Source organism: Condylura cristata, unplaced genomic scaffold (genome assembly GCF_000260355.1).
Source record: "Condylura cristata isolate star-nosed mole 26May11 unplaced genomic scaffold, ConCri1.0 scaffold00015, whole genome shotgun sequence".
NCBI classification, from domain to species: Eukaryota; Metazoa; Chordata; class Mammalia; order Eulipotyphla; family Talpidae; genus Condylura; species Condylura cristata.
In genome coordinates, this window is record NW_004567116.1 from 49457790 (window position 1) to 49470944 (window position 13155).

The window sequence follows — 13155 nt, forward strand, 5'->3', positions numbered from 1 at the left end:
ACACACACACACACACACACACAATAATACAAGTATCTGATACAGAACTTTGCATTTATGACATCTAGATTTCATGTCTCTTAATTCTAATACTTTTCTTAAAACAGTCTTTCTTGATAACCAATTTTTAAACAAGGACCAACAGGTATTTTTATCTCTGCACCAGTAAAAGTTGAAAACAGGCATTTAATATTAATCATCTTAGCTGTTTTCAAAAGTCATAAGATGAAAATTTGAATCAAGAAGTTGCTGGAGATTTACCATTGCTAATAATTAGTCCTTTATCATTGTTTTTGACACTTGTGAGTAGTTGTTTGGGTTAAGAGTAAGTAAAAATTCAGCAACCACTTTGCTAGAGGTTAAAAAAAAAGGTCTTATGTTCCATTGTTGTTCTGTAGAATCAAAGGAAGCTCAATTGAATTGACAGAATGCTATTAGAATGGTATATCCTTGAAGATGTTGGTGGGAAAGGAGAAAACTAGTGAAATAAGTCCATTTAGTTGGAAAATAAAGATTAAATTATTATTCTAGGTAAAGTGTAGAAAAAGAATTAGATCTTTAAACCATCTCAGTTTGGGGGACACAAAAAACTAAATTAAAAGGGTTTGCAAGTAAGAAAGAAAGAGAGAGGAGAGCAAAAGCCACACACGCATATGGCAGGTATTGCAGTGGTACTGGTGAGAAGCAGGCTTTTGTACAGTTATGGGGTATGTTTCTGCCCTGGAGTGGTTCTAAACTCCCCCCTGGGCCTCCCTGGGTCTAACATAAATAATTTGGTCTGTTTTAGAGATGTGATTGCTTTAATAATTATGTCACTAAATTACATCAGAAAAAAAAGTGTAATTATGTATGTATCATTAAGAATAGAAATAACATAGGTACACTTTTGGTGAATGAGCTAGTTCTTTTAATATCAGTTTTATGCTTCAGTAAAATTCTGTTGTAGCAAAGTCATCCAATTATAATTTGATTATTTTGGGGGTTTGTGAATCCCTCTCCTCATTATTATTAACTTTCACTGAATTTGTATTATAATTAAATTACTATTTTGCAGCATTCACAAAAATTTGCCTTAAGTTTCTTTTACCCCTTATTTAGCATTTAGAACCCTTTTCCCCACCTTTTGTGAGTATGTATATTTGGGAATGTTTTAAAGTTATTTTTTTTCTCTTTAAAGATTGTTAGAAAACTTTGTTGCTTTCTTTATAAATTAAATGAACTATTTTTATCAATATAATTGAATTGAGAGTATCTTTATCCCTAAATGTTGAATCAGATTATTAGCCTTCTAATCTCATAACTGTGTAGTTGTAATAACAAAAGCTTTGTGATTTTTTAGCCTTAGTTTAGCATTGCTTGGGAAATTCTGTGATATATCCTTAAGTTTCCTTTACATATATTATACCCTTATTTCCTTATTCTTAATTAGTGTCTTTTTCAGTTTCATAAGATTAGTCTCTCCTAATTCTAAGAGAGGGAGGGAAGGGGAGAGATGAAATGGAAAGAGAAAGAGAGAAAGAGGGAGACCATGGAGGTGAGGGATAAGAGGGATAGAGAGAAGCAGAGAGAGGCTTTATATTTTCTACCTTTTATCATGCTGACATTTCTATGTGTGTACTCTTGATATCTTTTACAGGAATCTTGTTCATTTGGTATCCATTTAACTTCCTGTGTTTGCTAACTTATTCCACCTTACACTTAGCCATAAAAAAATTGCCATCAAAACTTGCTTTATTCTTTGATGTTAAAAATACCCTGTTATTAATTTTTTCTCAATTCTGCTTTTTAGTAACAACTCAATGTCAAGAAATTTCCTTAGCTTCATTGGTTTGAGAATTTACTTAATACAGTTTAACTGACCTCTTACTGACTCAACTATATTCTCATATGTTCCACCCTATTAAAACTTTAATTTGGGCCCTCGCTGGTGGCGCAGCGGGTTATAAAGCACATCACTGAGAATCTAAAGCCACTTCCGCATGAGTTCGATTCCCGCCTGCCACAGAGGTGACCACATGGTGCAGCAGACCTCTCCTGACCCGCTCGCTGCTCCCCTCAGCAGTGTACTTCGTCGATCTGCCTGTCGATCTGCCTGTTCTGTACCCCACTCTGTCTCTGGTGAAGCCTCTCACCACCCCTGAGCCTCTGGCCTGTACCCCAGTTCTGTATGCACAAATAAATAAATCTTAAAAACAAACAAACAAAAACTTTAATTTGACTTGTTTGTGATACAAAATCATATACTGTTGACTACTTATTCCCTTAAAAGTTAATTTTTTAATCAAGGATTAATGTAATTTTTTTTAAAAGATTTATTCATTTATTCATACAGAACTGGGGTACAAGCCAGAAATGCAGAAGGTGAGAGGATTCACCAGGGACAGAGTGGGGAGCAGAACAGGCAGATCGACGAAGTACACTGCTGAGGGGAGCAGCGGGCGGGTCAGGAGAGGTCTGCCACGCCATGTGGTCACCTCTGGGGCAGGCAGGGATTGAACTCATGTTGAAGTGGCTTTAGCTTCTTAGTGCTGTGCTTTAACCCCCTGCGCCACCAGGGAGGGGCTTGATTAATGTAATTTTAATAGTCAAATAGTGTACTCTGAAATACTAGAACAACACAGAATTCTTTTTTTACCTCTTCCATTGCCTGATATCTGTAACCCAGAGGCAGTTACTTGGGACTCTCTGCTTCTTTCTTGTACTTAAATTAACACATTTACATTTCTATTTCTATTACACTGATTGTTTAGACATACAGTAGTTTCAAACTGTTTTCTATACCTCTTACTTTGATTTCTTTAGATGTAGATTTAAGTTTTCAGCTAAAAATTATTTCTGTTCACTTAATTATTTTTAGCAGAGTATCCTTTGAGTTATATTTTTGATTATTGAAGGGTGGAAATGTATTCCTCGTATGCTAGATGAAAAAAGAAACAAATGTTAGCTAGACAAATTTGCATCCTTTTAGTCTTAACCATACTCTCATGCAGTCTTTTATTTTCATACTCACTGGCCATCTTTCTTTTCCTTGATCTTTGTACTTCTTGCCCCTTCTGATGGAAATAACCTGTATCATCCTTAAATTTATATGGTAAAAGATTACCACCCCCCTTCCCCAGTGTAATGATTTTAGGAGGTAGGCCTGTGGGAAATAAATAGGAGTAGATGAAATCATGGGGGCTCCACCCTCATAGATAGGATGAATTCCCTTCTAAGAGTGCATAGAGAGCGGCTTCTCTCTATGTGAATAGAGAAGACAGCTCTGTGTGAAACAGAAACTAGGCCTTATCAGATACCTAATCATCGAGCTTTCATTTTGTTTTCTTCTAAGAGCTTAAAAATTTTAGCTGTTACATTTTGGTCTTTGATCCTTTTTGAGTTAATTTTTGTTTGTAATGTTATGGGCCAAGTTCATTGTTTTGCATGTGGATATTCAGTCTCCTCCCTCCCATTTGTTAACATGACTTTCTTTTCCTTATTAAATGATCTTGGTTGGCACCTTACTGAGTATCATTAATCTATATGCAAGAATGTATTTTTGTTTGTAGGCAGACTGATGGATTCTGCCATCTGCTGAAGCATACTGTTAGTGAGTAAAAGCTTGAATAGAAAAGAACTTTAATGCAATTAGTGTGCAGTAGAAGAAGAGAAAGTATATAGTTAAAATAGGTACCCCACTAAACACTCAAAATTTCACATATCTTTGTTCCAAGTGGGGTAACTGAGGCCCAAAACTTGCTACAAGTCTAAGGCACCTTCTGGTGGAGAAACCCTAGCAAAGGAGTAAAAGGAGCCAGACAAGTCTGGAAAGAAATAGTAAAATAAAAATACAAGTCAGGATAAAGGCTGCCTGTGTCAGCCTCGTCATGGGTGTTTTACCTGTCTTTGTCTCTTTCAGGTCCCCCAAATCTCTGGTACAAGTACAAGATTGAGAAGCATGCTTGGCTTTTTCTTTTCATGTACTTCCTCCACATCTTCATTTTCTTCTTCCCTTTCTTCCTTCTCCAGTCTGTTTCTGGCAACTCTTTCCCACTCTTCCTTGGGTGGAGCAGGGACCCTGAAACCTCTCCTTTCTTTGGATATCAGACTCTTGCATTTTGGCTTTGTGTTCTATTCTGTTGGAATTGTTACTGTCTTTTTGAAAGATCAACGTTGGGTTATTATAGCTTTGATTTAATTTTTGAAATTAGGTAATTTGAGTCCTCTATCTTTAGTTCTCCATTTTTGAAATATTGTTTTGGCTACTTAGGGTTGTTTAATTTCTAATGAATTTGGAATGGTTTTTGTATTTTTGTAGAGTAGTCATTGGGGTTGTGATGGGAATCCCATTGCTTCTGAATCATTTTGAGTATTATTGACATCTTAACGAATTAAGTCTTCTAGTGTTTGGACATAGTATGTCTTTTTATTTATTTGTGTTCTTTTTTTTTTAAAGATTTATTTATTTGTGCATACAGAATTGGGGTACAGGCCAGAGGTGCAGGAGCAGTGAGAGGCAGTTCACCAGAGACAGAGTGGGGAGCAGAACAGGCAGATCAACAAAGTACACTGCTGAGAGGAGCAGCGGGCCGGTCAGGAGAGGTCTGCTGCGCCATGTAGTCACCTCCCGGGCTGGCAGGGATGGAACTCATGCTGAAGTGGCTTTAGCTTCATTAGTGCAGTGCTTTAACCCGCTGCGCCACCAGGGAAGGCCCTATTTGTGTTCTTTAATTGCTTTCTTCTGTGGTTTATAATTTTAAGTGTATGAGTTTTTGTTTCTCTGACTGTTCTTAAGTTATTTTTTAATTTTATGCTCAATGCTATTTAAGATGGAATTCTTACTTTCCTTTTAATATTGTTCATTGTGGGCCCTCCCTGGTGGCACAGTGGGTTAAAGCACAACACTATGAAGGAAGCTATAGCAGCCACTGCAGTCCAAGTTCATTCCTCAGCCATGGAGGTGACCCATTGCATGGCAGACATCTCCTGTCTCACCTGCTGTTCCCCTCAGCAGTGTATTTCAGTAGGGGCCTGTTCTGCTCCCTACTCTGTTTCTGGTGAATCCTATCACCGCCCCCCCCACCTTGGCCTGTACCCCAGTTCTTATATGCATAACTAAATAAATCTTTAAAAAATATTGTTCATTGTTAGTATATAGAAACAATAACATTTTGTAGACATTATTAATATATGACATCACTGCATTATATCAACTATCAGTATTTCAATAATAGTCAAATGATTTGAACTGAATTCAAATGGAAACTAAAAATAGTAAAGAACTAAGAATACAGTATCATTTCTGAATTGAATATATTATTGTGTTTTCATTTCGTCTTTGTTAAACATCCTAAGCTTTATATTTGTTTATTTTACTGTACTAATTTAAAATTATAGATCTGAAAGAATATCAGCAGTTCGGAATTATTTTTGAAACAATTGAGTTTGAACCCTCATAAACCTTTCCATTCTGAAAATAATATTTCTGGAGTATAATTTAAAACTTATTGCTCTTATTTTTGGCTTATTGATACTCCTATAGAAATTAATGGAATTGTAATAATTTAGAATGTTTTCACATTTCAGGGGGATAAGGTTGAGTAAGGTGATCGATGACATGTATTTCTTTATTTTTTTTAATTTACAGGCCACAGAAACATTATTTAGAATGTGTGTAGCAAGAGGAATCATCACCACAATAAGAAATGGAGAAGTAAGATGAAATTTTTGATATAATTATTAGTTCTTATTTCATAGTATATAGTTTTTAAAATATATAACATGGTGAATTCTATGATACTTTTCATAGCAAATTGAAAAATACCTAATATCCATAATATTAAGTGGATCTGGCCTGTAAATCTATTTTAGTTTAGTTATATTCAATCAGATTTTGGGATTTAAATAAATTGTGGAAAATTTAAACTTTGTTCACCTATTGTTTTTACTCTTAAAATAACATTGTATTTAATAATAACATATGCAATAATATATATATTGCTAAAAATAACCCTATACTTTTCCCTTTCTTCCTATTCTACAGATCTAATTATTCTCGTAAAGGATAAAATAATTTGAAATGTTGATAGTTACAGGGTGGGGGGAGGAACAGTGAAATTTAGTATGTTCTTTCTTGTAGTTGATGTTATAAATTCTAAGTTTTAACTTTTGCAAATGCTCTTACCAGTTGTTAAACAACAAAAATTCTACTACCTGAAAGAAGTTTGTACTGTAAAATTATTACCAATCTTTTTTTTTATTTCCTTACCAAGACATACTTGTTTCAGGTTTAATATAATGTCATATTGCTGTGTTTCCTTTACTACTCTACTATTCTTAAAAGAAAAAAAAATACAGTATTTCTTATTCTGGAATGAAATTCTATATAATTTAAAGTAATATTTGTAGTTTTGTAACCTAAGTATTTAATAGTAGAAATTAGTGAATATTTAAGGAGTTATCCAAAATTGTATTATTGTATAACTGTTATATTGCATAATTGTATAAAATTTATCAGTTGACATATTTGTTCCTTAGATGAAAATGTGTAATCATTAATTACATATGCTTAAAAGTTTAAATACATATTGCCAGATCACTTTAGTATTTATATAAAATATTATTTTATCTATGAAAAATATATAATTGAACCCTTTGTATTCTCAACAAACTGCAGTATGTAGTGTCATTTTGAGAAAAGAAAACATTTCTATTTAATAAGATCAGTCATATTTATTTACCTAGAATATGTCAAAGTGAATTTCAGGTTTTACTAATTACTATATATTTTCTCAGAGGAACAATGCACTTTTGAACTTTATCTTAGATGATAAGAAGGTTGGGGAATGTATACAGGGTAGTTTTTTAAAATAATCTGACTGTATCAGTACACATTGGAGATATGTATACTTTATGTAGACTTATTTCTGCTTAGTTGTTTTAAGAAATGTTGAGATTAGAAAACCTGGTTCCCCTCTCTGAAAGTAAGCAGATAGTTCTTGAAGGATTTTGAGATTTAATTTTTAGTTATATGCATCATTGGAGGATTTAAGCAGAGAAGTGACACATTGTTTTTTTAATCCTTAGTGACAACTCTGCTAGGGAGAAATCATGTTGATTGCATAGATGAACTGACTCTCAGAGGAATTAAACATTTTGCCATTTTACCTTTAATCAAACAGCTAAGAAATGATTCTACTAGAATTTGAAGTTATCTGACTCCAAAGTCCATTGATTCCACTATGTAATAAATATTTCCTTAGTGTAAACTAGAGTTTATGGGTCATTCACTAGATCTATGTTTGCAAATTGAAAAATAGCATAGTAGCTAGACTTCCAAGGCTCTATTAGCAGCCATTGTTTTTATGGAGTCTGAATATGTTATTTTCTCATATTGGTACAGTAGAAAATACATGGCTTAAAATGATTAGGAAAGTAGTACTGACCTTTCACAATTTTTTTTGTTACATATTGAATGCCTGATTATATTTATGTGTTCTTTGTAAAATACTGCAAATGGATTAACTGGATTTCTGTGTTAATCCATTAATTACTTAAACAAGAAACAAGATAAAATTTTCTTCTGGGTAGAATATTACATAATGGGCTCATTTGTGAGGGTGGACAGGGAGGCTTTTAAAATAACTGTCAGTAAATAGTTAATGGATATGCTTGAATCAAATGTTATACTTTTATAATTTCTTCAGGAATTAGTATTATCCTGTCTTCATCCTTTTAGGAAGTTTATGTGTAGCATGAAATAAATATTTTGTTAAAAGACAAAGTTAATCTCTTAATTATGTATTTATAAAATTATGTGTTGTTCTTTTACATAATGAGATAAGTTATTATTTTTAGTTTTTATTAGTGTTTCCCACTTTGTTATTCTTAGTTTAAAATTTTGAAAGAGAGCAAAGTCTTAATTATAATCCTTACAGTCTGTTTACCAGCTGACAGTATTGATCCACTGCTTACAATATTGATTAGGAAAGTATAATGAAGAAGGCATATTTAATTACACTTCCATAAAGTTGAATTGTTCGTATAAGTCTCTGTAGTATCACATTTACAGTTTTGGAGAGTTTCATGAATGGAAGGAGAAATAATCTACCCCTTCACCCAACAATTATTTATTCAGCACCTTCTGTGTTCCTGGCATTGTTTTAGGTGGCTTTAATCCATCAGTGAATAGAAAAGACAAATTATTTTTGCCTGTGGGTTGCTTGTAGTCTAGTTCATTAATAACTTATGCTCTAATTAAGGAAAAAATAAAGGAATACAAAGGAACTAGGAAGTAAATACAACTACAAAACTTCAAAAGAAGGTGTAAGCAGTATAAAGGTTTAAAAGTACAAGTAATTTAAGTAATGGAGGTAGAAACAAGTAATTGCAGTAGGGTTAAGTTAGGTCAGAAAATTTATTTGGAGACACATCTTAAACTGAGCCTTGAAGAAATTTATGAGAATTATTGAAGAAAAAAATAAAAAGACACTGCTAATTAGATATTCTGTAAGTTTTATTAGAATGGAAAACTTTTGCTTTACTGGTGTATTTTCGAAAGGACTTAGAATATGTCGATTTAGTGTGATTGCTGCAGTGAGAGTAGGTGTTCCTTGTTATGGATTTCTGTTTCCTCAGATTTAACACCTGCTTAACTCTAAGTACTTCAGTATATGTCTGATGAACAGGTAATGGAAATATTTCCAAAGAACTTTTGTGGCACGTTCATTTTGATTTAATAACTCTTAATTTAGATAAATATAGCCTTAATTATATTTATAGAGATATATGTGTATAAGTATAAATGTTAGTGTAATAATAGTTCAAAATCATGAAGATTATAATAAAATGATGTATTTGTTGACATCAAGTTTTCCCATAAATTAAGGATTATTTAAAAGACTAAAATTAATATATTTGATATCCATACTTTTTTATGAAATTACTTGATTAATTAAATATTAATGTACAGTTCCAACACTGTTGAACTTGCATTGAAAACTTGTGTTTCATAAAATATGTAGAGATTTTCTTGTACATGAATTTTTTATTTAAAGAAATTTAGAAGTAACTTTCATACACATATATTTTTAAAATTATATATATTTTTTCTTATTAAATGTTTTGTTAATTTTTTATTTCTCTTTCAATACCACTTTTGGAAATATGTTAGTTTTTCATAACAAAGTATTATTATTTCAAATAGTAATAATTCTGAGACCTGATGCCTATCAGAATGCCATAACTAAGACTTGTAAATCTAATCAAAATGAGTAAGTATTTAGTGATAGCATTTTTATGAAAATGTGACACAAAGCACTGGGATCAATTCTGGTGTCTTTTACTAAAAACCAATTAGCACCTGTGCTACGTGCTATCCCAGATACTGGGTTTAACTGTAAGATTAATGTAGTTTCTGCTCAGCAAACTTTGTAGTTTACTAGCTAAGCCCATAACCGCTAGAGTACTTCCACTCAGTATCTTTTTCTGTAAGCAGGGATAAAAGTATTCACTTCATCAGCATTGCTTTGTGAGGAATAAATTACATAACTATATATAAAGCAGTGATTATAAACATCCCCCACATAGTAATAAACCTAATAGAACTTAACCTAAAGGATAACTTCTTTTATTTAATGGATTGTATTTATTTTTAATGATGTGAAATGAGAGTTGATATCAAAGGACAGATTATAGATGTTTTGAATCCATAGCTAAATTGATTGTGTTCTTGGTACTTTAAAATTATCATTTCCTATAAATGAGACTGAAGGTATATCGGTCAGCTTATTATGAGTGCCCTCTGCTGTCCAGTGACAATAACCTCAACGTGTGTGTGTGTATACACACACACACATACACATACACACACACACAGAATATATACTTACTTATTAGTTTGTGGAATACTTTGTAACCAAATTCTGCTGATCTGTAGATACAGTAAAGGAAAGTACAGTGGTGGCTAAAGTGACATATACAACAAAAGAAACCTATTAGCCATGCAGGGAAAAGTCATTTATTATACATGGAAACAGTTCTTTTGATAATTTCAAGTCTTAGTCTTAGTTGGGCAAACATTACCCTAAGAATGGGGAGACACTGGTCCAGTTGTCCAGTAGGTACTTTACAACTGTCTGTTGCCATTGAAATGTAACCTTTGTTAATTAGATTAACTTCCTCTCATTCCCCCTTATCATAAACCAGGGGAGAGGTGGAATTCTGACTATTCTAGAATCCCTAGTATTTTTGAAGTTTATTGTATTTTTGTTCTGGGAATAATTTCCACATTGTATTTACATTGGTAGTCTCTATAAATAATGTATTAGCCTAGAAAAATTATTAGTTTCCTTTCAAGCAATACGCAAGATATAGATTAAAAAAAAAAGACACATGGGGAAATGGATATATTCAAAGAATGAGAGAAAACTTAAGTGTAGAAAATTATATCTAGAGAGAATTTTTAAGAACTATGGAGTATTATAGTAAGCATGGTATATACACGATAGATTCAAACTTATCTCTAATGTGTTGGGAAAAAATGAATTTTGGTTGCAGAACAAAAAGTTTGAGATAAGTGGAACTGCCAGTCATCACTTAGGGTTGATGAAACACTGAGAGATATTTTGTAAAACAAAGAAGTGGGAATTGCTATTTTGCTCAATTTAAAATGCTGTATTTTTTAAAAAAAAATTATTTTCTTACATTATTTTAGTCGCCATCGTTTTCCTACCACCATATTACTCATGAACCATCATCATAGTCCTTTGTGTTTTTTCCTCCTGTTTTGACCCCCCCCAGTTCTTTCTGTGTGCCTCATACCTGTGGTCAGCTTGCAAGTTTTATCTTTTCCTGACTCTGTTTCATTTCTCTTTATTCCTCATGTAAGTGGAACCATCCAATATTTATCTCCCCCCCGACTTATTTTGGCTATCATAACCCCTTAAAGCTCCATCCATGTTGCTATAAATGGCCTGAAATTTTAGTTTTTGATAGCTGAGTAATATTCCATTGTATTTCTTAATAGCTATCACTCTATGTGGTAGAGATACTGAACTGCCAGAAGCAGGAGACTGTTTTAAGTATCATAATACCGTGTATTTTCAGTTTTCTGATTCCTTGAATCAAAATAATATTTTATTTTGGCAGGTGCTTAGAAGATTAAGGCTCCATGACAGAACTATATCTTAAAATTCTCAGCTTCAGAACTTGCATTTTATTCTAGCAGAAATATTTTTTTTTTTTTGTCACTAGGTATGCTCTAAATGGTAAATCATGTTATAATCCTATTGAACAGAGTCAATTTGGAAATTTCTGGTTCAGGCAAAGAAGGGCAAGGGCCAGACTAAGATTTTAAAAATATCAGTGTTTAAGCTTGGTGGCCTGTCTCTACTAACTTTGTAAGTGCCTTTCTTTATTGAGAGAGTTGTCTTTTGAAATGCTCTTACTTTGTTCGTAACAGAAACTCTGCTTTTGATTTAAATACAAAAATAATGTGCCATAATTTTGTCTTTAAAGAAAACAAACAATATCTGGGCAATATCTGCCTGACTATGGAATATTTAGGTTTTACTTTTCAAAAATTGGAAGGGTTCTTAAGATAACATCAGTTTGTTTTGATCCTAATAGGAAGAGCTTTAGGCCAGGAAAGCAATTATTTCCAGATGGGTAGGGCCAATTCCAAGAACTGCCCCTTTACCAGCTTCCCACTGAACTTAAACTTGCCTGCCTTGGTTATAAAGCTAAATGTGGTTGAATGCAGTAGAAAATATAGGTTTTATTTTGAAAATAAAACCATTATTTTTTGTAGAAAATGTTCCTTTGTACAAAGCATAGCAGAGGAGTTTTGTGTATAATATTAGGGTGAATATAGCAGCAAGTAATTTATACTTTTAATGTTAGCATATAATTTTAACTTTATATACAAAAATGTTTAAATATGATTCTTACAGCTTGTTTGTACTTTTTTCTTTCTTTGTTGTCTCTTGGCTGCGTTCTCAATAGATGACTTTGCTATGTAGGGACTAGTATTGCTTGCTGTAGCCCAATAGGGAGCAGGAAAGAGAATTTGTATTAAATAATGAAGAGATGGTATCAACATATCCTAGAACTGAAGAGGATTGAAATCCTTGGGAAAGATTGATTAGGTAGCCTGAAGAGTGATAGGATTTGAGAAAATCTGGCTTAATGACATTTGCTGCAGCAGTTTCAGTCTAAGTGTTGGGAGTAATGCCAGATTCTAGTGGGGTGAGGAATCAATGAATAGGAAGTAAGGAAGAATGGGTTTCACATCTTTTTAGGAGCAGCTTTATGAGGAGAAATAAGAGACAATAGCAACAGGGAGTGCACCAAGTTGAAAAAAAAAAAAATGAATCCCTTTCTTCTCCCTTATTGTTTAAAGTATAGCTTTAGCCAATGGTGTGAGATTTAATGTAATATGGCTACCATCCTTTCCTTTTGATAATATTTACATTATTGGATAGGGAAGTCATCAAGATGAAACAACATTTAAAGATAGAATCACAAATGATACTGTATTTTTCAGGAGTAATAATGGCATACAGGGCAGTGGCTCCCAGATTGCCCTAAGTCAGTTGCCTTGTGGCAGTATGCCTTTCCATCCTTCACTTAAAAACTTTTTCATAAAGAATTATAAATGTGAATAAAGTAAAAACACAAAATATTAATGTATATATAGTTCATCCTATTTGTGCATAATTCCTAATCTGATATAGCATTCTTAATTTTGACAAAGTTCTTCCATGTGACTAATGAAGTGCTCAAATGAACCTTCATTTCATTATTTTTTTAGTAATTGTGGCATTTTTCATTATGAACATACAGAATAATGAAAATTCCTGAAATAATACCTGGTAATTATAATGGTTAAAACATCTTCTGTAATATTGCAAGCAATTTGATTTGATTTGATTTATTTCTCTTTAAATAAGTTTAAGGAGGCATAGTTTAAATAACATAAATTGTACTCAGTGAAAGTGATTTTTAAAATACATTTTTTATTTTAAATGTACCTTTATAGACTTGTGCAACAGCATCAAAATCTAGTTTGGGGATGTTTCTCTGACCTTAGGAAAAAAAATGCCCGAATGCCCTTTGCTATCAGTCAGTTTCCACTGCTCTGGCCAGCCTGTGGCAACCATTTATTATATATATATA

The 13155-nt window shown here is 32.7% G+C and overlaps 1 protein-coding gene across 3 annotated transcripts in view; it reads left to right on the top strand.

Annotated features, from left to right (window-relative positions):
• The window catches only part of TMEM135 (transmembrane protein 135), a 240799-nt gene that overhangs the window by 87963 nt on the left and 139681 nt on the right, over positions 1–13155 (top strand). For all 3 annotated transcript variants that reach the window (XM_012725702.1, XM_012725701.1, XM_004683276.2), the window contains exon 5: positions 5627–5692. In XM_012725702.1, coding sequence (XP_012581156.1) covers positions 5627–5692 — 66 coding nt within the window. The remainder of the gene's footprint in view (positions 1–5626; positions 5693–13155) is intronic.